Below are 25,834 nucleotides of genomic sequence, written 5' to 3'. Positions count from 1 at the left end.
ATGTCGCCACCGTGTGGAATAAAGGTGTTATAATATATTTAGTGAAATGTGCGTCTATTTTGGTAAATGCATAGGCCAGGGGACAGGATTTATAATGCAAATATTTCCCACGGTCAAAAACGATTGATTCAACTTGACTTAGAAACCCCAAATATTTAAACACATTGTTCTTCATCTGCTAAATGTCAGCATCAGTGGAGACTAATTGTGCATGTTGAGTGTAAAAAAGAAGCCACAGTAGTCCCTGGAGTAAAATTCTATGAGAATTCACACAACACTCTTGCTACTGATACTGAACATGTATACATATTTAGTGTCTGTAATGTTTCCAAAATCTCAGCTATTTAGCAAAAAAAATCCTTGAAGTTGCATCAGTATTTATCCAATTTACTCCAAGGAGAGTAAAGTCTTTGCTTTTTGATAGTTTATTTCGAATAGAAAATAAAACAATCGCAGAAATGATGAATCACATGCCTCCTGATGTTTCAGGAATTCCTGACACCAGCGTCACATGCCAGTACCTCCTTCGCAAAGTTCCCATCAGTTTTCATCCTTCCTCCGGTTTCCAGGGTCATGTGAAAGGGGCGTATGGTGTTAATCTTGCTTTCTCTGGTCCGGACCCTCCCCGGTTTAGCTCACTCATCGGCGGTGTGTATGGGGAGAGCGATCGCTCTCTGTGGTCGCTCGGGGAGGATAGTGTCATTCCTTTCCGCGGTACCTTGTTTGTCCGGCTGCACACCTCAACCCGCGGCGGAGCGGAGGATGAGCGACCAGGGGAAGAGCTCGGTTTCCACTCCTGCGAGTGCCCCAGCCCCGGGATCGGATACTTACAAAGGCTGGCTTTTTAAATGGACTAACTATTTGAAAGGGTATCAACGCCGATGGTTCGTCCTCAGCAATGGCCTTCTGTCGTATTACAGGTAAACATGCTGACACTAGCTGCTGTGTAGCTAGCTAATTACAGTACAGTGTCATTGTCTGTCAAATTAAACGTTAACCATGTCAGCATCAGCATGGGTTAGAATATTAAAATACATGTTTATAAGCCGCAATTGCAGGCTAACTAGCTAGCTAGTTACTAGTACTATATACACTTTGATGGTATTTTATTGCAAGTGTCAAACAAACAATCACTATGATGACCGCTAACTAGGTATCTAGCCAGTGTGGTACGGAGATCATGACAACTTCTTGACTTCAGACAAGCCCCGTCATGTGTTAACTTCAGTGGGCACTATTCTCACAGATCACTAATAGATAGCTAAGTTTAAAGGGCTTGCAATCATGTTAACAAAGAAATTATAGCTATCAAGCTTTAAAACGTATATGTCGCTAACTATCTATATTAGCTAGAATGTTCAAATCATTGTAGTTACTGTAACGTTACACAGACAGTCTGACATAATGCGAGTGGCTCTGGCACGACCTAGCTGTCACTGACTGAGCTAGCGAGAAGTTGCTAGCTCAGCGAGCTAACCAGATTTTGTATAGATCTAGGTAGACTTGTCAAGTGATTGTTGATGTTAACGAGATGGAACTCAAAGTCTAATAGGAAGAAATGTTTCAGTGTATACCTTTTATAGCGTTGGGCTATCATATGAAATAATGATTTGTCCAGCTAGCTAGCTTGCTAACGTTAGCACAAATATAGCTAGCTAACTAGTCTCTGTCATCAGTCATTTTCTGCCACCCATGTTATTTTGTTAGCTACATATAACACACACCCCAAATTATTGCATTTCGAAAGAAATGCACTCCCACTGAATGTTTTCCCTGGGAGTAAAACAACATTCACTTGTAGAAGACAAGCATCGTCTCTCCACACAGTGCACAGTTGCCACCTGTGTTTTACTAATAACACCTGTGGCTCGGGTGCTTCCTGAATGGGAGTCAAGTTTCCTCTGGGCAGCCCTCTGAACAGGAGGAGTCAATGGAGAAGGAGAGTGGGTCACATGTAACAACTGTTGTTCACCCAACCCAGTTTTACTGTGGTTAATTAATTGGTTCATAACAGAAAGTAGGTCTATTCCTCTGAGATCCTGCGAATGAGGTCCATCCAGAAACATGAGTGTCTGCTGTTGAGAGGGAGTGTAATTGGCTCCTAAAACCAGCTTAGGCTTTTTAAACCACTCAGATGATGGGGTTCATGACAGCAGGTGTTTGTAAAGAGCAGAGACAGCTAATGTATTTTAATAGTTTATAGTTACACTATAAACGTGTCACATCAACCTACAATTACTTAGTGTAAATATTTTGTTTTGACTTCACTGGAGGAAACGAGCCTACCTCTCTCATCAGAGCAAAATGTAGGCTAACTACCGGTAGTAGGTCTACTCAATCAAATTTATTTCTACTGTCTGAAGGAGTCGGTGGTAATGGGACCTGGCGGACTTCACTTAACACATCTTATACCGTGCTATAGAATCAGATGCATGCGACCACACCTTCACACACAGCCCTGTTGTCCTTTAGCCATAGAGTGAAGGGTTAGTGGAAACTGAAACAGGGGAGCCAAAGTCCAACTCTTGTTTGTGCTGATGGTGAAAGGAAAGAACTCTGTCCCCTCAGTCTTCCCTCTATTAATAGTCATTATGAGTCTGCAAAGGCCGTCATCGTAAAATAAGAATTTGTTCTTAACTGACTTGCCTAGTTAAATCAAATCAAATGTTGGAAGGTGACTGCTGTCTGATGTGAAGGTAGCCTGTTGACATCTGAGCACTGAGGCAGTGGAGCGCACAGGTTCCCACAAAAGCAAGCCTGAGTAATGCCCCTCGTCTCCTCTCTGCCTTGCAGAGTTCTCTGTGTGCGTCTGGCTGGAGGCTTTGTTTTTGTCCGCCTGCGTACAGAAGCTGCCTGTCTGTCTCTGTCTGTATTTGAAAGTGATTCTAAATTAAACCAGTAGCACCTAACATGTCAATGATGTGTCTTCATGTCTGGAGGTTTTCTACTGTACCTTTGACGTCTCCCTCTGATGTACCACCATGGTTGTAAAACATTGTTGGCTCAGCAGGACTGAGGTGGAGGCATTGCATGCATCACTATGTCTTTGTCAGAACAACACTGTTCTTCACTCCCTGCATCCCATCTCCCGTTTTCTCATTATTATAGAGGCAAAGAGGGGAAGTGTTGTTCTGTGTCAGTCAGTGCTCCAGTATCTTGCAGCTGTGCCACCTATGTGTGTTACAGCTCTCTATGTGGCTAAAGTCAGGTTGTACCGTTAAAACATCCAGCGTTCCATTAATGGACAGTTCATCTGCTCTGAGCAGCAGTCAGTTCCTTTTGTCTTGTTTGTGTTTTCAAAAGTGTTAGACGCATATTATGTAGGGCAGTATTATGACTGTAGTATGACTACGTAGCAGTGATTACCTGCCGGTTGTAGATGGATGCCAGAATGGCTTACTGTACGTCACTCGCATCACAGCATCCATCACAGCATCCATCACAGCATCCATCACAGCATCCATCACAGCATCCATCACAGCATCCATCACAGCATGCATCTCAGCATCCATCTCAGCATCCATCACAACATGCATCTCAGCATCCATCACAGCATGCATCACAGCATGCATCTCAGCATCCATCACAGCATGCATCACAGCATGCATCTCAGCATCCATTACAGCATGCATCTCAGCATCCATCACAGCATGCATCACAGCATGCATCTCAGCATCCATCACAGCATCCATCACAGCATGCATCTCAGCATCCATCACAGCATCCATCACAGCATGCATCTCAGCATCCATCACAGCATGCATCTCAGCATCCATCACAGCATGCATCACAGCATGCATCACAGCATGCATCAATCAGTTGTTGTAGCCTATTTTCTTTAGTTGCCCTTTTCAAAAGCAGGGCAAATTGTTTATTCCTGAAGGGGTGAGTCACTACTTACTTAACCCATGCCACTTGCTTATTTGATCCCAATGATGTTCAAAGGATCTCAGTTTCCCAGTCGAGTTGTGCTGATATGGAGAAGTCAGGGCTTGATATGTAAAGTTGGTAGTGGCAGTCAAAGGCCAGTGGTGGACATGGACTATAATCTCTGGGCTGCAGCTGATCTGACACACAGCGTTTAAGCCACTTAACATTTTATGGGGGTTTATAGAGCTGCAATGTTTCACTTGCGCCATTGACTCGTCTTTGGTCTGACGCTGCATTTCTGCTCAGACTGCAAATACTGTATTCTCTGCATTGCTCATTCTAATGTAACTGTTACTGGACATTGCATTTTAGTTACATTGCTTATACATACAGGATATTTATTTATATAATTGATTCTTGACATAGAGTGAGCTATCTACTGCTGTACATATCATTCTTAGTATATCTTGTGTAAATTCATCCTGTGTATATACATATAGATTGCATTTGGATTACTGTTACAGTGCTACAGTATTTGAGTTGTTAATCGGATTTGTTCTGACATTTTTATATATACAGCACCAGTCGAAAGTTTACTATTTTCTACATTGTATGAAATAACACATGGAATCATGTAGTAACCAAAAACAAATCTAAATATATTTGAGATTCTTCAAAGTAGCCACCCTTTGCCTTGATGAAAGCTTTGCACACTCTTGGCATTCTCTCAACCAGCTTCATGAGGAATGCTTTTCCAACAGTCTTGAAGGAGTTCCCACATATGCTGAGCACTTGTTGGCTGCTTTTTCTTCACTCTGCGGTCCAACTCATCCTTAACCATCTCAATTGGGTTGAGGTCAGGTGATTGTGGAGACCAGGTCATCTGATGCAGCACTCCATGACTCTCCTCCTTGGTCAAATAGTCCTAACACAGCCTGGAGGTGTGTTTTGGGTCAAAGAACCATCACACCTACTCCATGCTTCACGGTGGGAACCACACATGCCGGAGATCATCCGTTCACCTACTTTGCGTCTCACAAAGACATGGAGGTTGGAACCAAAAATCTCAAATTTGCACTCATCATACCAAAGGATAGATTTCCACCGGTCTAATCAATCAATCAATCAAATTTATTTATCAGCTGATGTCACAAAGTGCTGTACAGAAACCCAGCCTAAAACCCCAAACAGCAAGCGATGCAGGTGTAGAAGCACGGTGGCTAGGAAAAACTCCCTAGAAAGGCCAGAACCTAGAAAGAAACCTAGAGAGGAACCAGGCTATGAGGAGTGGCCAGTCCTCTTCTGGCTGTGCCGGGTGGAGATTATAACAGAACATGGCCAAGATGTTCAAATGTTCATAGATGACCAGCAGGGTCAAATAATAATAATCACAGTGGTTGTCGAGGGTGCAACAGGTCAGCACCTCAGGAGTAAATGTCTGTTTGCTTTTCATAGCCAATCTTTGAGTATCTCTACCGCTCCTGCTGTCTCTAGAGAGTTGAAAACAGCAGGTCTGGGACAGGTAGCACGTCCGGTGAACAGTTCAGGGTTCCATAGCCGGAGGCAGAACAGTTGAAACTGGAGCAGCAGCACGGCCAGGTGGACTTGGGACAGCAAGGAGTCATCATGCCAGGTAGTCCTGAGGCATGGTCCTAGGGCTCAGGTCCTCCGAGAGAGAGAAAAAAAGAGAGGGAATTAGAGAGAGCATACTTACATTCACACAGGATACCAGATAAGACAGGAGAAATACTTGAGATATAACAGACTGACCTTAGCCCCCCGAGACACAAACTACTGCAGCATAAATACTGGAGGCTGAGACGGGAGGGGTCGGGAGACGATGTGGCCCTGTCCTACTATACCTCCAGACAGGATCAAACAGGCAGGATATGTTCATTGCTCGTGTTTCTTGGCCCAAGCAAGTCTCTTATTATTGATGTCCTTTAGTAGTGGTTTCTTTGCAGCAATTTGGCCATGAAGGCCTGATTCACGCAGTCTCCTCTGATCAGTTGATGTTGAGATGTGTCTGTTACTTGAACTCTGTGAAGCATTTATTTGGGCTCCAATCTGATTCCTGTGGCGGTCCTCATGAGAGCCAGTTTCATCATAGCGCTTGATGGTTTGTGCGACTGGACTCGAAGAAACCTTCAAAGTTCTCAATGTTCAGGATTGACTGACCTTAATGTTTTAAAGTAATGTCATTTCTCTTTGCTTATTTCAGCTGTTTTTGACATAATATGGACTTGGTCTTTTACCAAATAGGGCTGTTTTCTGTATACCAACCCTACCTTGTTACAGCACAACTGATTGTCTGAAACGTATTAAGAAGGAAAGAAATTCCACAAATTAACTTAGCAAGGCACACCTGTTAATTGAAATGCATTCCAGGTGACTACTTCATGAAGCTGGTTGAGAGAATGCCAGGAGTGTGCAAAGCTGTCATCAAGGCAAAAGGTGGCTACTTTGAAGAATCTAAAATATACCCTTTTTTGGTTACTACATGATTCCATACGTGTTATTTCATAGTTTTGATGTCTTCACTATTATTCTACAATGCAATGAGCAGCTGTGTCCCAACTTTCAACTGGTACTGTATGTTTACCTGTTTGACATTTTACCGAGTTGTTAGGAGCAAAACATTTTTTTTATATATTTTTTTTCACCTTTATTTAATAACCAGGTAGGCCAGTTGAGAACAAGTTCTCATTTACAACTGCGACCTGGCCAAGATAAAGCAAAGCAGTGCGACACAAACAACAACACAGAGTTACGCATGGAATAAACAAACAGTCAATAATACAATAGAGAAAGTCTCTTCTATCTATCTATCTATCTATCTATCTATCTATCTATCTATCTATCTATCTATCTATCTATCTATCTATCTATCTATCTATCTATCTATCTATCTATCTATCTATCTATCTATCTATCTATCTATCTATCTTTAGTTTGTGCGAATGATGTAGGATAAGGGGGGTAGGCAATATATAGGTCATAGTGGCAAAATTATTACAGTATGGCAAATTAATCACTGGGGTGATAGATGTGCGCGAGTAGCGGTACTGGGATGCAAAGGAGCAAAATAAATAACAATATGGTGATGAGGTAGTTGGATGGGCTATTTATAGATTGGCTTTGTACAGGTGCAGTGATTTGTGAGCTGCTCTGACAGCTGGTGCTTAAAGTTAGTGAGGGAGATATGAGTCTCCAGCTTCAGTGACTTTTGCAGTTTGTTCCAGTCATTGGCAGCAGAGAACTGGAAGGAAAGGCGGCCAAAGGAGGAATTGGATTTGGGGGTGATCAGTGAAATATACCTGCTGGAGCGCATGCTACGGGTGGGTGTTGCTATGGTGACCAGTGAGCTGAGATAAGGCGGGGCTTTACCTAGCAACGACTTATAGATGAGCTGGAGCCAGTGGGTTTGGCGACGGATATGAAGCGAGGGCCAGCCAACAAGAGCATACAGGTCGCAGTGGTGGGTAGTATATGGGGCTTTGGTGACAAAACGGATGGCACTGTGATAGACTGCATCCAATTTGCTGAGTAGAGTGTTGGAGGCTATTTTGTAAATGACGTCGCTGAAGTCAAGGATCGGTAGGATAGTCAGTTTTACGAGGGTATGTTTGGCAGCATGAGTGAAGGATGCTTTGTTGCGAAATAGGAAGCCGATTCTAGATTTAATTTTGAATTGGAGATGTTTAATGTGAGTCTGGAAGGAGAGTTTACAGTCTAACCAGACACCTAGGTATTTGTAGTTGTCCACAAGTCAGAACCGTCCAGAGTAGTGATGCTGGACGTGTGGGTAGGTGTGGGCAGCGATCGGTTGAAGAGCATGCATTTAGTTTTACTTGCATTTAAGAGCAGTTGGAGGCCACGGAAGGAGAGTTGTATGGCATTGATGCTCGTCTGGAGGTTAGTTAACACAGTGTCTAAAGAAGGGCTAGAAGTATACAGAATGGTGACGTCTGCGTGGATCAGAGACTCACCAGCAGCAAGAGCGACATCATTGATGTATACAGAGAAAAGAGTCGGCCCGAGGATTAAACCCTGTGGCACCCCCATAGAGTCTGCCAGAGGTCTGGACAACAGGCCCCCCGATTTGACACACTGAACTCTGTCAGAGAAGTAGTTGGTGAACCAGGCTAGGCAGTCATTTGAGAAACCAAGGCTGTTAAGTCTCCCAATAAGAATATGGTGATTGACAGAGTTGAAAGCCTTGGCCAGGTCGATGAATACGGCTGCACAGTAATGTCTCTTATCAATGGTGGTTATGCTATCGTTTAGGATCTTGAGCGTGGCTGAGGTGCACCCGTGACCAGCTCAGAAACCAGATTGCATAGCGGAGAAGGTACGGTTGGATTCAAAATGGTCGGTGATCTGTTTGTTGACTTGGCTTTCGAAGACCTTAGAAAGGCAGGGTAGGATAGATATAGTTCTGTAGCAGTTTGGGTCTAGAGTGTCTCCCCCGTTTGAAGTGGGGGATGACCCCGGTAGCTTTCCAATCTTTGGGGATCTCAGACGATACGAAGGAGAGGTTGAACAGGCTAGTAATAGGGTTTGCAACATTTTCGGCGGATAATTTTAGGAAGAGAGGGTCCATATTGTCTATCCCTGCTGATATGTAGGGGTCCAGATTTTGCAGCTCTTTCAGAACATCAGCTATCTGGATTTGGGAGAAGGAGAAATGGGGGAGGCTTGGGCGAGTTGCAGTGAGTGGTGCAGGGCTGTTGACCGGGGTCAGGGTAGCCAGGTGGAAAGCATGGCCAGCCGTAGAAAAATGCTTATTGAAATTCTCAATTATCGCGGATTTATCGGTGGTAATAGTGTTTCCTAGCCTCAGTGCAGTGGGCAGCTGGGAGGAGGTGATCTTATTCTCCATGGATTTTACAGTGTCCCAGAACTTTTTGGAGTTAGTGTTACAGGATGCAAATTTCTGTTTAGCCTTTGCTTCCCTAACTGCCTGTGTATATTGGTTCCTAACTTCCCTGAAAAGTTGCATATCGCGGGGGCTATTCAATGCTAATGCAGAACGCCACAGGATGTTTTTGTGCTAGTCAAGGGCAGTCAGGTCTAATAACATGAGCATTTTGCTGCACCAGCTATAACATCTGCTAAACTATGTACGTGACCAATCAACTTTGAATTGTTTTGCTGCTTCTCTTTTACTCCGAGTCAGCCACCTCCCCCCACCATCCTTTGGCTGTTTCCTGTTTTCCCATCACCAGTCAGGTACTGTAAATTACTGAGGTGAACACCCACCATTATCTCACTTCAATGTGTGACAAGGCCTTTCCCCTCCTCCTCACGTCTTTCATTTTTTATTTCTTCATTGACTCTTTCTTCCGGCTTTAACTCTCATCACAGCTTACTTACCTCTGAGAGGAAATCTGACAGTGCTTTAGTAAAGATTACAAAGCATTAGCTTCTGGAGCCCTATGCAAGCCCTGCTATCACTGCCTCACACACACTCAGCCTGGCGGCCCCATGCACATCTCAGCTTGGCTCTGAGATAGAAGTATTAATACAGTTTTAACTGGATAGTTACACGGCTAGGTGGGGGTTCTGCATCGTTTTCAGTTCTCAGTTTGGTTTTTGGTCCTGCTGGCACACTGTGTCCTGAAGAGAGGAAAGAAGAGTTATGAGACGATACACGAGCCAGTTGGAGGGGCAGGGACAGTCCTGCTCAGCACTGAGCTCAGAGCCTTCCTCGGACGTAGGCTCGCTCTGGCCTGGAGATGTTGGAGAGGGGGAAAGGAGGGAAGACGTGGTCCAATCAAATTAATGGGTTCCTCCTTGGGCTCAGTGCCAGGTCACTGTGTGTGTGTGTGTGTGTGTGTGTGTGTGTGTGTGTGTGTGTGTGTGTGTGTGTGTGTGTGTGTGTGTGTGTGTGTGTGTGTGTGTGTGTGTGTGTGTGTGTGTGTGTGTGTGTGTGTGTGTGTGTGTGTGTGCGCAAGAGACAATGCTGAATAGAAACACTTAATATCCTCAGCTTTAATCTTTCAGCAGGTCATACTGAACGTGCCACAGTGTCTCTGTCTTGGTTTGCTTGTCTCATGTTTTTATTACACCAAGGAACATGTAGTGCCTATCTCTCCTTGTATCCTGTTGTGTTCCCTTATTACCATGCTGTATATTTGTCCTTGTCTTTATTCCTGTATGTCTCTCTGTTTACCTGTTTGTCTCTGTGTGTTCTGCCTGTCTGCTCATGCCTGTGCCAGCTAGTCTCTCAAGTGTGTTGAGACGCTGTTCTGTTTCATTACACGCCCTCAGATCGGTGGATCTGTGTTTTGTGTGGTTGTGTGGTGCTCAGGGGAACGACAGGTAAAAGCCCCTTAATGCTTTACCAGCACAGCACAACACACAGGACCCGCTGGCCCTCACACTCCCTCTCTCTGATTCATATCTCTCTCTTTCCCTCTCTCTCGCTCTTTCTCTCTCTCTCTGCCCTGCCGTCCATATATCTCTCTCTCTCTCTCTCTCTCTCTCTTTCTCTCTCTCTCTGCCCTGCCGTCCATATCTCTCTATTTCCCTCTCTCTCTCTCTTTCTCTCTCTCTGCCCTGCCGTCCATATCTCTCTCTCTCTGCCCCACAGTCCATCTCTCTCTCTCTCTGCCCCACAGTCCATATCTCTCTCTCTGCCCCACCGTCCATCTCTCTCTCTCTGCCCCACCGTCCATCTCTCTCTCTCTGCCCCACCGTCCATCTCTCTCTCTCTGCCCCACCGTCCATCTCTCTCTCTCTCTCTCTCTCTCTGCCCCACCGTCCATCTCTCTCTCTCTCTCTGCCCCACCGTCCATCTCTCTCTCTCTCTCTCTCTCTGCCCCACCGTCCATCTCTCTCTCTCTCTCTCTCTCTCGCTCTCTCTCTGCCCCACCGTCCATCTCTCTCTCTCTCTCTCTCTCTCTGCCCCACCGTCCATCTCTCTCGCTCTCTCTCTGCCCCACCGTCCATCTCTCTCTCTCTCTCTCTCTCTCTCTCTCTCTCTCTGCCCCACCGTCCATCTCTCTCACTCTCTCTCTGCCCCACCGTCCATCTCTCTCTCTCTCTCTCTCTCTCTCTCTCTCTCTGCCCCACCGTCCATCTCTCTCTCTCTCTCTCTCTCTGCCCCACCGTCCATCTCTCTCTCTGCCCCACCGTCCATCTCTCTCTCTGCCCCACCGTCCATCTCTCGCTCTCTCTCTCTGTGCCCCGCCGTCCTTATCTCTCTCTCCGCTTCTGCTGTGCCTTGGCTCTGTAATCCCTTTGCCGTTGCATGGCCTTGCCTCCTCACAGGGCAGAGGGATCAGAATGGATCTCATCTTTCTCATCAGCACACTTCTAGTGGTGTGACCCAGTTAGAGCTGAAGCTCTGGGAAGGCAGCGCACGCTGGAAGCTGGGCTGTTGAGGAACCCTTCTCTCCCTGTTGCATTGCATGACCATGTCCCTATCTGGTCTAAGATGGAGCCAGGGAAAAGTTGACCACAAATTGCTTGTTTAGGATCAGCTTTACCTTTAATCTCGGCACCCAGAATGAAATTTTGCAAGCACGCTGGCCAGCTACTCATGTCTTGGCTAAACAGTCAAGAGAGACTAGCCTCCCACTCCTGTTTCTATTCTGGTTAGAGCCAGATTGCTCTGTTCTGTGAATGGAGTAGTGCACAGCGTTGTACGAGATCTTCAGTTTCTTGGCAATTTCTCACATGGAATTGCCTTCATTTCTCAGAACAAGAATAGACTGACGAGTTTCAGAAAAAAGGTCTTTGTTTCTGTCCATTTTGAGCCTGTAATCGAACCCACAAATGCTGATGCTCCAGATACTCAACTAGTCTAAAGAAGGCCAGTTTTATTGCTTCTTTAATCAGCACGACAGTTTTCAGCTGTGCTAACATAATTGCAAAAGGGTTTTCTAATGATCAATTAGCCTTTTAAAATGATAAACTTGGATTAGCTAACACAATGTGCCATTGGAACACAGGAGTGATGGTTGCTGATAATGGGCCTCTGTACGCCCATGTACAGTTGAAGTCGGAAGTTTACATACACTTTAGCCAAATACATTTAAACTCAGTTTTTCACAATTCCTGACATTTAATCCTAGTAAAAAATCCCTCTTAGATCACTTAGGATCACCACTTTTTTTAAAGAATGTGAAATGTCAGAATAATAGTAGAGAGAATGATATATTTCAGCTTTTATTTCTTCACATTTTCAGTGGGTCAGAAGTTTACATACACTCAATTAGTATTTGGTAGCATTGCCTTTAAATTGTTTAACTTGGGTCAAAGGTTTCGGGTAGCCTTCCACAAGCTTCCCACAATAAGTTGGGTGAATTTTGGCCCATTCCTCCTGACAGAGCTGGTGTAACTGAGTCAGGTTTGTAGGCCTCCTTGATTGCACACGCCTTTTTCACTTCTGCCCACAAATTTTCTATAGGGTTGAGGTCAGGGCTTTGTGATGGCCACTCCAATAATTTGACTTTGTTGTCCTTAAGCCATTTTGCCACAAATTTGGAAGTATGCTTGGGGTCAATGTCCATTTGGAAGAACCATTTGTGACCAAGCTTTAACTTCCTGACTGATGTCCTGAGATGTTGCTTCAATATATTCACATCATTTTCAATTCCTCATGATGCCATCTATTTTGTGAAGTGTACCAGTCCCTCCTGCAGCAAAGCACCCCCACAACATGATGCTGCCACCCCCGTGCTTCACGGTTAGGATGGTGTTCTTCGGCTTGCACGCATCCCCCTTTTTCCTCCAAACATAACAATGGTCATTATGGCCAAACAGTTCTATTTTTATTTCATCAGACCAGAGGACATTTCTCCAAAAAGTACGATCTTTGTCCCCATGTGCAGTTGCAAACCGTAGTCTGGCTTTTTTATGGCAGTTTTGGAGCAGTGGCTTCTTCCTTGCTGAGCGGCCTTTCAGGTTATGTCGATATAGGACTCATTTTACTGTGGATATAGATACTTTTGTACCTGTTTCCTCCAGCATCTTCACAAGGTCCTTTGCTGTTGTTCTGGGATTGATTTGCACTTTTCACTCCAAAGTACGTTCATCTCTAGGAGACAGAACGCGTCTCCTTCCTGAGCGGTATGACGGCTGCGTGGTCCCGTGGTGTTTATACTTGCGTACTATTGTTTGTACAGATGAACGTGGTACCTTCAGGCGTTTGGAAATTGCTCCCAAGGATGAACCAGACTTGTGGTTCAAAACTATAGCTTGTTAACAAGAAATTTGTGGAGTGGTTGAAAAACGAGTTTTAATGATTCCAACCTAAGTGTATGTAAACTTCCTACTTCGACTGTAGATATTCCATAAGAAATCTGCCATTTCCAGCTACAATAGTCAGTTACAACATTAACAATGTCTACACTGTATTTCTGATCAATTTGATGTCATTTTAATGGACAAAAATGTAGCTTTTCTTTCAAAAACAAGGACATTTCTAAGTGACCCCAAACTTTTGAACGCTAGTGTGTGTGTGTGTGTGTGTGTGTGTGTGTCTATCTATCTCACTCAAAATATATTCTCAATTAGCCTTGTAAACTAAGCACTGTTCCTGCTAGCTAGACTGTTTTCTCTACAACAAGACAACACACGCACTTCTTAGAAGCTTTCAGACATTTCAGGACAGAAACCCTGAGTGAGTGAGTCTCGAGACGCGTGCGCATGTGATCCTGTTGCTCTGGGCTGAGTGTGTGCTGGTTCAGTTGGCAGGATAATGCTGCGAGACAGCTGGTTCTGGCAGTGAGGGGCAGGGGTCAATGAGGATGGATGTTTGGACACATTTAGGTATACACAGTCTTTTACAACTAACCTTGTGGGGACACACAATTCAGTCCCATTCAAAATCCTAAACCGTACTCTAACCTTAACCCTAGCTCCTAAACTTAATTCTAACACTAATTCTAACCTTAACCCTAAACCCCCTAGAAATAGCATTTAGTCAGATAGCATAGCAGTTGGTCAAATGTTTGTTTACTATTCTTGTGGGAAGCAGAAGTCCCCACAAGAATAGTAAACAAACAGAAACACGTCCACACACATTCACATGCACAACCAGCACTACCACCAGGAATATGACTTTCCCAGACTTTCCCACACCCAGGACCCACTCCAATTAGCTTACCGCCCCAATAGGTCCACAGACGATGCAATTGTCATCACACTGCCCTATCCCATCTGGACAAGAGGCATACCTATGTAAGAATGTTGTTTATTGACTACAGCTCAGCATTGAACACCATAGTACCCTCCAAACTCATCATTAAGCTTGAGACCCTGGGTCTCGACCCCGCCCTGTGCAATTGGGTCTTGGATTTCCTGACGGGCCGCCCTAAGGTGGTGAAGGTAGAAACAACATCTTCACCGCTGATCCTCAACACTGGGGCCCCACAAGGGTGCGTTCTCAGCTCCGTCCTGTACTCCCTGTTCACCCACGACTGCGTGGCCATGCACGCCTCCAAGTCAATCATCAAGTTTGCAGACGACACTACAGTGGTAGGCTTGATTACCAACAACGACGAGACGGCCTACAGGGAGGAGGTGAGGGCACTCGGAGTGTGGTGTCAGGAAAATTATCTCTCAATCAATGTCAGCAAAACAAAAGAGATGATTGTGGACTTCAGGAAACAGCAAAGTGAGTACCCCCCATCCACATCGACGGGACAGCAGTGGAGAAGGTGGAAAGTTTTAAATTCCTCTGTGTTCATATTACCGACAAATTGCAATGGTCCACCCACACAGACAGTGTGGTGAAGAAGGCGGAACAGCGCCTCTTCAACCTCAGGAAGCTGAAGAAATTTGGCTTGTCACCGAAAACCCTCACTAACTTTTACAGATGCACAATTGAGAGCATCCTGTCGGGCTGTATCACCACCTGGTACGGCAACTGCACCGCCCACAACCGCAAGGCTCTCCAGAGGGTGGTGCGGTCTGCACAACGCATCACCGGGGGCAAACTACCTGCCCTCCAGGACACCTACATCACCCGATGTCACAGGAAGGCCAAAAAGATCATCAAGGACAACAACCACCCGAGCCACTGCCTGTTCACCCCGCTATCATCCAGAAGGCGAGGTCAGTACAGGTGCATCAAAGCTGGGACAGAGAGACTGAAAAACAGCTTCTATCTCAAGGCCATCAGACTGTTAAATAGCTATCACTAGCACAGAGAGTGTGTACATATATTCTCATCCCATTCCTTTACTACATTTTATGTACATACAGACTTGATATCATTGGCCACTTTAATAAATGGAACACTAGTCTCTTTAATAATGCCACTAAGAATGTTTACATATCTCGCATTACTCATCTCATATGTATATAATGTATACTATATCCTTCACTATCTATTGCATCTTAGCTGCTCGATCACTGCTCATCCATATATTTTATAGTTATATATTCTCATCCCATTCCTTTACTAGATTGTGTGTATTAGGTTTTATTGTGGGATTTGTTAGATATTACCTGTTAGATAGTGCTGCACTGTCAGCTCTAGAAGCATAAGCATTTCACTACACTCACAATAACATCTGCTAACCATGTGTATGTGACCAATAACATCTACTAACCATGTGTATGTGACCAATAACATCTGCTAACCATGTGTATGTGACCAATAACATCTGCTAACCATGTGTATGTGACCAATAACATCTGCTAACCATGTGTATGTGACCAATAACATCTGCTAACCATGTGTATGTGACCAATAACATCTGCTAACCATGTGTATGTGACCAATACAATTTGATTTGACCCTCACACCGTGGGACATGGGCTGTATTACCTCCTCAGAAGCTGGTTGAGCTTAGCTGTTCTCACCATTACAGGTCAGCGATCGGACATCGCTCCAGGGAACTGCAACTGATACTAAGTAACTTATGTCTGGGACTTGGACAACTGTGTACAAACAGATAGATATCCTACACACACACTGCCCATCCCAGCCCCTTACCCTGTATAACAGATATATATCCTACACACACACTGCCCATCCCAGCCCCTTACCCTGTATAACAGATAGATATCCTACACACACACACACTGCCCATCCCAGCCCCTTACCCTGTATAACAGATAGATATCCTACACACACACACACTGCCCATCCCAGCCCCTTACCCTGTATAACAGATAGATATCCTACACACACACACTGCCCATCCCAGCCCCTTACCCTGTATAACAGATAGATATCCTACACACACACACACACTGCCCATCCCAGCCCCTTACCCTGTATAACAGATAGATATCCTACACACACACACTGCCCATCCCAGCCCCTTGCCCTGTATAACAGATAGATATCCTACACACACACACTGCCCATCCCAGCCCCTTACCCTGTATAACAGATAGATATCCTACACACACACGCACTGCCCATCCCAGCCCCTTACCCTGTATAACAGATAGATATCCTACACACACACTGCCCATCCCAGCCCCTTACCCTGTATAACAGATAGATATCCTACACACACACTGCCCATCCCAGCCCCTTACCCTGTATAACAGATAGATATCCTACACACACACTGCCCATCCCAGCCCCTTACCTGTATAATGTCTGTTGTTCTTTGAGCCTGTTCACATTGAAAGGCTCCTTATTGGGTTGCTGAGGATAAAGGTGAGTTGTGACTGACCTCCTGCTCTGTCCTCAGAGGGGGGTTAGGCTGACACCCTGGTCCTACCACACAGCCTAGCCAATACTAATTACACTGAGGTGTCCCAATGTACCTCCATGACAAAACTATTTGTTTGAGTAATTGTATTGCTCTTCTCCTGAGGACTTATCTGCATCAAGGATTTGAAGGATTTCATTCACCTCTGTTCTCTGATGGTAGTCCAGCGTCTGGTTAGCTCAGACTAATGATGATTATTGTAAATGTGGAAACAAGTTGGTCCAAGGCAATTCTCACTCTTTCTTTCTCTGTGGTCTTTCACCCTTTTCCTCTCTCTCACACCCTCTCTCTTTCTCTCTGTCCTTTGTGTGCAGTGTTGTTATTCATTGTTTTGTTTTGTCCACCATGGGGGTTTGGAGCCACACAATGGCCTTGTTATCCAACATTCTGTGGCCCACTGAAAGTGCAATACTAGGTTCTTTGCCCAAAGTCGGTGTGCACACATGCACACAGTATATGTTTTACTATCCTTGTGGGGACCTAAAATTGATTTCCATTCAAAATCCTATTTTCCCTAAAACCCTAAACTTAACCTTAACCCTATCTCCTAAACCTAACCTTAACCCTATCTCCTAAACCTAACCCCTGTTTTACTATCCTTGTGGGGATTTCCGGTGCTGGCTGTGTGTGAGAATGTGTGTATAGACATGCTGGGAACAGAGAACACTGTTACACAGTAGTTTAACACAGTCTACAAGACAGTAAGCCAAGGATGACTCTTGACTGTTTTAACTTTCAAAGCCGCTATCTTTTAATTTCATTATTGCACGTGTCCCTCCCTATTTCTGACTCTATCCCTCTGCCTCCTTGCTTCCCTGCGTACTAGCCTCCTCTCGCCTTAACCTGTACCTGAGCCTGGCCCCATCACCAAATATTGGAATAATTGAGTGTTTTGTCATGACTGTTTATCAAGCAACTGCATACAGTGTCCAGTCAGACATAAAGTTACAGTAGGTTAGTAGTAGATACAAAGCATTGGGATTTGACTACTAATCAGCCTTTCTCTCTATCTTTTTTATTTTTGTCCCTGTCCCCGTGTCTCCATCTCTGTTTCTGTGACTTGGTTTCTTGTCCTTGTCTGTCTCTCTGTCTGTCTTTGTTTCTTGTGTCTGTGTCCCTGTCTCTCTCTGTCTCTCTGTCTGTCTGTGTCTCTGTCTCTCTCTATCTCTCTCTGTCTGTCTTTGTTTCTTGTGTCTGTGTCCCTGTCTCTCTGTGTCTCTCTGTCTGTCTTTGTTTCTTGTGTCTGTGTCCCTGTCTCTCTCTGTATTTGTTTCTTGTGTCTGTGTCCCTGTCTCTCTCTCTCTCTCTCTCTCTGTCTTTGTTTCTTGTGTCTGTGTCCCTGTCTCTCTCTCTCTCTCTCTCTCTGTCTTTGTTTCTTGTGTCTGTGTCCCTGTCTCTCTCTATCTCTCTCTGTCTGTCTTTGTTTCTTGTGTCTGTGTCCCTCTCTCTCTCTCTCTCTCTGTCTTTGTTTCTTGTGTCTGTGTCCCTGTCTCTCTGTCTGTCTGTGTCCCTGTCTCTCTCTCTCTCTCTCTCTCTCTGTCTTTGTTTCTTGTGTCTGTGTCCCTGTCTCTCTCTCTCTCTCTCTCTCTCTGTCTTTGTTTCTTGTGTCTGTGTCCCTGTCTCTCTCTGTCTGTCTCTCTGTCTGTCTGTGTCCCTGTCTCTCTCTCTCTCTCTCTCTCTCTCTCTGTCTTTGTTTCTTGTGTCTGTGTCCCTGTCTCTCTCTGTCTCTCTGTCTGTCTCTGTTTCTTGTGTCTGTGTCCCTGTCTCTCTGTCTCTCTGTCTCTCTCTCTGTCTGTCTGTCTGTCTGTCTGTCTGTCTGTCTGTCTCTGTGGTTGTTCCCCTGCAGGACTCAGGCAGAGATGGCCCATACGTGTCGCGGCACCATCAACCTGGCCACGGCCCACATCGACACGGAGGACGCCTGTAACATCGTCCTGAGCAGCGGTGGGCGGACCTACCACCTGAAGGCCAGCACGGAGGTGGAGCGCCAGAGATGGGTCACAGCGCTGGAGCTGGCCAAGGCCAAAGCCATCCGCATGATGAATGACCAGTCTGGTAAGAATGCGTGTTTGATAATGTTATGCTTTTAAAGGGAGGCTGAACTTGCTGATTGCGCCTCGGTTTAGATTTTCCTTATTAGGAAATGTGACTGAGAAGATTTGAGTTTGAGGTGTGCTTTGATGTGGGTGTCTCTTGTGTGTGAGTGTTCGAACGTGGGAAGCGTTTGTACTTCGCCAAAACAATACACAGTTAGTCACTCACCCTACTAGATAGTCTTCCAGGTCTGGTGTCTGGAGACGGGTTGGTTGTTTAGCAACAAAACTGAGGCGTACGCAACTATGGGGGAAAACCGGCGCGGTTGGCTTAGACTGTTGACAACATGTAAATTGTATTTAGTCATAAATACATTTGTACAATGAGCACTTGTTGTCTTTCAAATACATTGTTATAGTTGTTGGTTAGCTAGCTAGTAAATTTTAGCCATATTAGCATAGACATGAAATCAGTAAAAACACCTCAAAATAAGACATGGTATCAAGATCAACACAAAACTAGCTGAAACAAGCCACCTCCAATTCCCCACACGACAGCTGGCAACAATGAAGAGAAGCTATCTGACTGTTCAGAATCACAACAATCTGCAGCTTCCTGCCACATCGATGCGCGCATAGCATTTTCATGATGTTGTCAGCAAACCGGTCTACTGCCAACTATTAAACCAAATTGACCATGATGATCAGTTTGTGTTCAGCTGCGCTCCGAATTGATGATTACTTGGGTGCTGCCAGCTGTGGGCATTTCTGAAAGATTGAAGTAAACCCAACTCATGGAGAACTGTTACAATACCCTTCATTTTCCCCTTAATTATCTTGCAAGTTTCTGTTTTGGACGAGACTGACTTTTTGACCAAAATGGTCCTGTTTACACATTGTAGTAAATTTTGACACAAGAATAAATGTTTTAGACTCATAACGATCCTTTCAAAAGGATAAGTTTCTTTTTTTGGTTCTTCACACTGTGAGTCCTGTATTGCTAATAGATTATTTAGACAATCATTGTAAAAGAGAGTTTGATCTCGATATCTTACCAGGCTAAATAAAGGTGGAATAGATAGATTACCCTGCAAGGGAATGGGAGGAGGAGGAGGTTATCATTGTTTAGAGGGAGGATTTACATCTTGTGTGTCTTGTTGACAGGTCTGTTAGTTCAGTTGAACAAATACCCAGTAGGTGAAAGCTATTTCACTCACTTTAGCATGTTCAGTATGTCACTCTGTCCAGACAGACTGGCTATATCTGACATCCAGCCTCTGCTCAGGTCTCCAGTGTCCGCTGGTATTTGTGCGGGATGTCTAGGTCTACATTCTAACTAGAAAAGCCTGTGGAGTCCCCATTGTGGCCACAGGGGGCAGTGTGGTCCTCTCTCTCAGTGAGGAGGTTGGAACACAGACTACTGACTGTATGCTGGTACCATTACCGTGAGAACCAGCCGCTCATTCAGACTCTTCATAACAGAACTCTCTCCTTTCCAAAAGGACTCATTCTTGTTGCATGTGATTGGTGTCTGTTGTCAAAAGGCTGTGGGAAAAGCCTGGAAGGGCTTTCGTCTTCACATTTAACCCTGCCTGGCAGCAGCCCAACCCCTGCTTGCTCTAGTCTAGTCTACTAACTACAGTACACCGTGTCTCAAGAAAGACAGACTATATATTTCCCTGGGCTCCATTTTTAAAGTCAGCTCTCTAATTTTAGAGTGGAAGAGCGAAACAGAGAGAGAGCGAAATAGGATGTGAAGAAAACATGTCACTCACAATTTAGACTTGCACACGTGTGTTTGAAACTACACAAAAAAAGCGGTGTGTTTTCTGTATTTACAACATTAGGCTCTACTCTGTGTGTTTTCTGTAGCCAGGCCCGTGTGTCTGTCTCTGAGTGTGTGTGGCGTGGGTGTTAGGTCGCCTCAGTCTCAGGCGTGGTAATTGAGCCGTCTCTGCTGTCTGTCTGTCTGAGGCTGTGGGTGGTGAGTGGTGAGTACTGGACACCAGCACCCCCTGTAGAGTCATTAACCAGGCAGGAGAGGAGAGCCAGTGAAACATACACATACAGCGACATAGATTTATAGAGACCCACAAACGGATAGCTATAGGCTGGATTTATGTTGATCCACTCTACCCTAGGATAGACTGATACAGAGGGAAGCGAGATGGAAGTGTGGATCAGTTTGTGTTGAGCCTTTAAAATGTCCTCGAGATCGCCTTGTTTAGAAGAGGAGGTGTTAGACTAGTACCCACTGATGTATTTAACTCAGGAGAATCCCAGTGCTGAGGAGAGGGCCAGGAGGTCAAAGGGACATTCAAATCAAACCACATTTTATTTGTCACATGCGCCCGATACAACAGGTGTAGACTTTACCGTGAAGTGCTAACGTACAAGCCATTTCCCAACAATGCAGAGTTCAAATAAAAAAAGGAAATGGTAACATAGTAAAATAATGAGTACCCGTACCCTCTGCAGCGCCTTGCGGACAGATGCCAAGCAGTGATGCAGCCAGTCAAGATGCTCTCAGTGGTGCACCTGTAGAACTCTTTGAGGATCTGAGGGCCCATGCCTCCTGAGGTGGAAGAGGCCTTGACGTGCCCTCTTCACAACTGTGTTGGTGTGGCTGGACCATGATAGGTCCTTAGTGATGTAGACACCGAGGGACTTGAAGCTCTCGACCCGCTCCACTACAGCCCCGCCGATATGAATGGGGGCGTGCTCGGCTCTCCATTTCCTGTAGTCCACGTTCAGCTCCTTTGTCTTGCAGACGTTGAGGAAGATGTTGTTGTCCTGGCACTACAGTGCTAGGTCTCTGACCTCCTCCCTGTAGGCTGCCTCGTTGTAGTCTGTGATCAGGCCTACCACCGTCATGTCGTCTGCAAACTTAATGACAGTATTGGAGTCATGCGCGGCCACAGTCGTGGGTGAACAGGGAGTACAGGAGTGGAATAATCACGCACCCCTGAGGGGCCCCTGTGTTGAGGGTCAGCGTGGCAGATGTGTTGTTGCCTACCTTCACCACCTGGGGGTTGCTCGTTAGGAAGTCCAGGACCCAGTTGCAGAGCGAGGTGTTTAATCCCAGGGTCCTTAGCTTAGTGATGAGTCAATGAACTTCTTTCTCATGTAAGTGTTCCTTTTGTCCAGGTGGGAAAGGGCAGTGTGTAGTGCAATAGAGACTGCATCATCTGTGGATCTGTTGGTGGCGCCTGTGTTGAGTGTGTGTATATGTGATGTTTGTCTCCTCAGGGAGACCATGCAATATCACTTTTGTTTGTGTGTGTATGTGTGTGTTTTCGTGCGCGCACGCCTATAAATGCCTTTTCTTCAAAGTAGCCACCCTTTGCCTTGATGATAACTTTGCACACGCTTGGCATTCTGTCAACCAGCTTCATGAGGTAGTCACCTGGAATGCATTTCGATTAACAGGTGTGCCTTGTTAAAAGTTAATTTGTTGAATTTCTTTCCTTAATGCGTTTGAGCCAATCAGTTGTGTTGTGACTTGGTCCATATTATGGCAAGAACAGCTCAAATAAGCAAAGAGAATTGACAGTCCATCATTACTTTAAGACATGAAGGTCAGTCAATCAGGAAAATGTCAAGAACTTTGAAAGTTTCTTCAAGTCCAGTCGCACAAACCATCAAGCGCTATGATGAAACTGGCTCTCATGAGGACCACCACAGGAAAGGAAGACCCAGAGTTACCTGCTACAGAGGATAAGTTAATTCGAGTTAACTGCACCTCAGATTGCAACCCAAATAAATGCTTCAGAGTTCAAGTAACAGACACATCTCAACATCAACTGTTCAGAGGAGACTGCGTGAATCAGGCCTTCATGGTCTAATTGCTGCAAAGAAACCACTTCTAAAGGACACCAATAATAAGAAGAGACTTGCTTGGGCCAAGAAACATGAGCAATGGACATTAGACCAGTGGAAATCTGTCCTTTGTCCTGATGAGTCCAAATTTGAGATTTTTGGTTCCAACTGTCGTGTCTTTGTGAGACACAGAGTAGGTGAATGGATGATCTCTCCATGTGTGATTCCCACCGTGAAGCATGGAGGAGGAGCATTGTGCTACACCCGCAATAAAATCTGCTAAACACGCGTATGTGACAAATAACATATGATTTGAAAGGAGGAGTGACGGTGTGGGGGTACTTTTCTGGTGACGCTGTCTGTGATTTATTTAGAATTCAAGTCACGCTTAACCAGCACGGCTACCACATTTTACCTGTCCCCAAATTCATATAGTTGGTTTTGGTATTTTAACCTTCGTGTTATGACCGTGTCTGGCGGGGACAGATCAAATCGATATGCGCACACAGACGCGCGCACACAGACGCGCGCACACAGACGCGCGCACACAGACGCACGCACACAGACGCACGCGCTGAACCGTTTAGGCCAGTATGTTAGTAAGTGTAAATGAGAGCAGATCAGTTAACATATATTTGATCTATCTCTGTGGTTGTGTGTATTGCGCTACATTTTGTATCTCAGTGCTTCATGTCGTCATGTTTCAGAAGTGAACACGTTTGTCTTCTCAGGGAGACCATGCAGTGTCATTTCTGTGTGTGCTTGTGTGGATCGTTTTCTCCCCAGCTCCCTCACACCTTACTGCTTCTAAGAGGATGAGTTAACACAGACTTAACAGGGAGAGAGTGACACACACAACCATGTTTACAGTCAGTTGAGTTGCTCTTAGGAGCTGGAAGAGTAAATGGACTAACTCAGTGTGTGTGCCTGAGATAGATAGATAGCTAGATAGAGATCTGTTCATCAACAGCAAACTCAAGACGTGACTGGTGAAAGTGTTATGTCATTAGGTGCTTTTAGAACAGGGCATGTCTTGGTACAGTATGGTTTGTCCATGTTCCCCCGTCTCCCAGTGTTGCTCTCTGTCAGATCCTCTCCACCTCCTATTGATCTCCTGAGGAGGAAGGAACCCACACACACACACACACACACATTATCACTAAACACCTTTCATCATCAGTCCTGCTTGTGTTCCTTGTTCTCACTACCGCTAGCTGTCTTCTCACTCTTATTTTTATCCTTCCCTCTCCGCAGACACCCAATAGACCCTTTAATATCCCTTCCATATTCCCCTGCCTCCAGTCTCTGTCTGTACTGGATCCATAAACCATTCATCTACGATGGTGGACAGACTCACAACAAAGCAGGCATGACCACCACTGCAGCTCCTAACTGAAGTCAATTCCTCTTTAATCTGTAATTAGTGACAGAGCTGCTGTTGATCTTTCTTCATTAATGGAGTCAGGATTGTCATGGTTGAACAGAACTCATCCTCTGGAGGCACAGCTGGCTGTTAGGTGGTGTTTGACTTGGACTTATATAGATGCTGTTTATATTTAGGGGCTGGAACTCCACCCTAATTTGGAGCTAATATTCTATAAGAAGTGTTAAAACTTAAGAAGTGAAAAATGTGAGGTGTGGTAACTCTGATTCGGTGAGGTACTGCCCCAGTCTGGTCGTGATGTGTGTTTTGTCCTATATTTTTATTTTTTTTATTTTATATTTTTAATCCCAGCCCCCGTCTCCGTCGGAGGCTTTTTGCCTTCTGGTAGGCCGTCATTGTAAATAGGATTTGTTCTTAACTGACTTGCCTAGTTAAATAAAAAGTCAAGCACTGCTGTTATGGCTAATAAATGACTAGTCATGTGCAGACTCTGTGTTACGTAAGCCGCCAGCAGGGGACAGTGATTCCCCTCATATTCCCACTTGGTTTGATAACCAATATGAATTCAATGGGAAATATTTCAAGAAACAGTGTAGTGGAACACAAGTAATTATCAAGAGTAAGGTAAACAAATTGTGCAGCAGTTGGCAATGAATCATCCGTGTTAAATGGGAATTCAGAGCAGAGCTTCTATGTGGACATCAAAGCAGCTTCTGGGCAGCTGCCTCCCTTCCTTCCTGGTCTCCATGCAGCTCCATGCAGCCCCTTCACTCCTCTCCTCCCTGCTAGATTAGACTAATGGAGGAGCTGCAGGAGGAGCCAATCGATTGGGCTGCTTCAGGTGCAGAAGACCGGGACCAGTCAGGTGGGGGGAGCAGCACAGAGGAGGCTCCCTGTCCATGAGTGAGTCCCAAATGGCATCCTATTCCCTTCATAATGCGCTGCATTTGACAAGTGCCCATATTGGGCTCTGGTCAAAAGTAGTACACTATATTGAAAATAGGGTGCCATTTGGGACGCAACCTCTTTGTGCTCTCCAACTCCGTGTGGGATGCAGCCTCTGTGTGCTCTCCAACTCCGTGTGAGACCAGAGCTCTGTGTGCTCTCCAACTCCGTGTGGGACCAGCCTCTGTGTGCTCTCCAACTCTGTGTGGGACCAGAGCTCTGTGTGCTCTCCAACTCTGTGTGGGACCAGAGCTCTGTGTGCTCTCCAACTCCGTGTGGGAACAGAGCTCTGTGTGCTCTCCAACTCTGTGTGGGACCAGAGCTCTGTGTGCTCTCCAACTCTGTGTGGGACCAGAGCTCTGTGTGCTCTCCAACTCTGTGTGGGACCAGAGCTCTGTGTGCTCTCCAACTCCGTGTGGGACCAGAGCTCTGTGTGCTCTCCAACTCCGTGTGGGAACAGAGCTCTGTGTGCTCTCCAACTCCGTGTGGGACCAGAGCTCTGTGTGCTCTCCAACTCCGTGTGGGACCAGAGCTCTGTGTGCTCTCCAACTCCGTGTGGGACCAGAGCTCTGTGTGCTCTCCAACTCCGTGTGGGAACAGAGCTCTGTGTGCTCTCCAACTCCGTGTGGGACCAGAGCTCTGTGTGCTCTCCAACTCCGTGTGGGACCAGAGCTCTGTGTGCTCTCCAACTCTGTGTGGGACCAGAGCTCTGTGTGCTCTCCAACTCCGTGTGGGACCAGAGCTCTGTGTGCTCTCCAACTCCGTGTGGGAACAGAGCTCTGTGTGCTCTCCAACTCTGTGTGGGACCAGAGCTCTGTGTGCTCTCCAACTCCGTGTGGGACCAGAGCTCTGTGTGCTCTCCAACTCCGTGTGGGAACAGAGCTCTGTGTGCTCTCCAACTCCGTGTGGGACCAGAGCTCTGTGTGCTCTCCAACTCCGTGTGGGAACAGAGCTCTGTGTGCTCTCTAAGTAAGTGATTCACAGTGAATGCCATGGCCATGCATTGATCTGACTGGCTAAACGCTCCATACACTATGTCGATGAGTCTGTTACTGGACACATCTGCTGTGTGTGTGTGTGTGTGTGTGTGTGTGTGT

At 45.6% G+C, this 25,834-nt stretch overlaps 1 protein-coding gene across 2 annotated transcripts in view; it reads left to right on the top strand.

Moving 5' to 3' along the window:
* Nucleotides 1-552: 552 nt before the first annotated feature.
* The window catches only part of LOC106580333 (oxysterol-binding protein 2), an 89,005-nt gene continuing 63,723 nt past the window's right edge, over nt 553-25,834 (top strand). For both annotated transcript variants that reach the window (XM_014161237.2, XM_014161235.2), the window contains exons 1-2: nt 553-920; nt 18,403-18,611. In XM_014161237.2, coding sequence (XP_014016712.1) covers nt 589-920; nt 18,403-18,611 — 541 coding nt within the window. In that variant the 5' untranslated portion in view covers nt 553-588. The remainder of the gene's footprint in view (nt 921-18,402; nt 18,612-25,834) is intronic.

The sequence above is a fragment of the Salmo salar genome, chromosome ssa20, assembly GCF_905237065.1.
Source record: "Salmo salar chromosome ssa20, Ssal_v3.1, whole genome shotgun sequence".
Lineage (NCBI taxonomy): Eukaryota > Metazoa > Chordata > Actinopteri > Salmoniformes > Salmonidae > Salmo > Salmo salar.
Note: the sequence above shows the minus strand (reverse complement) of the source record. Positions and strands in the feature narration are given on the sequence as shown.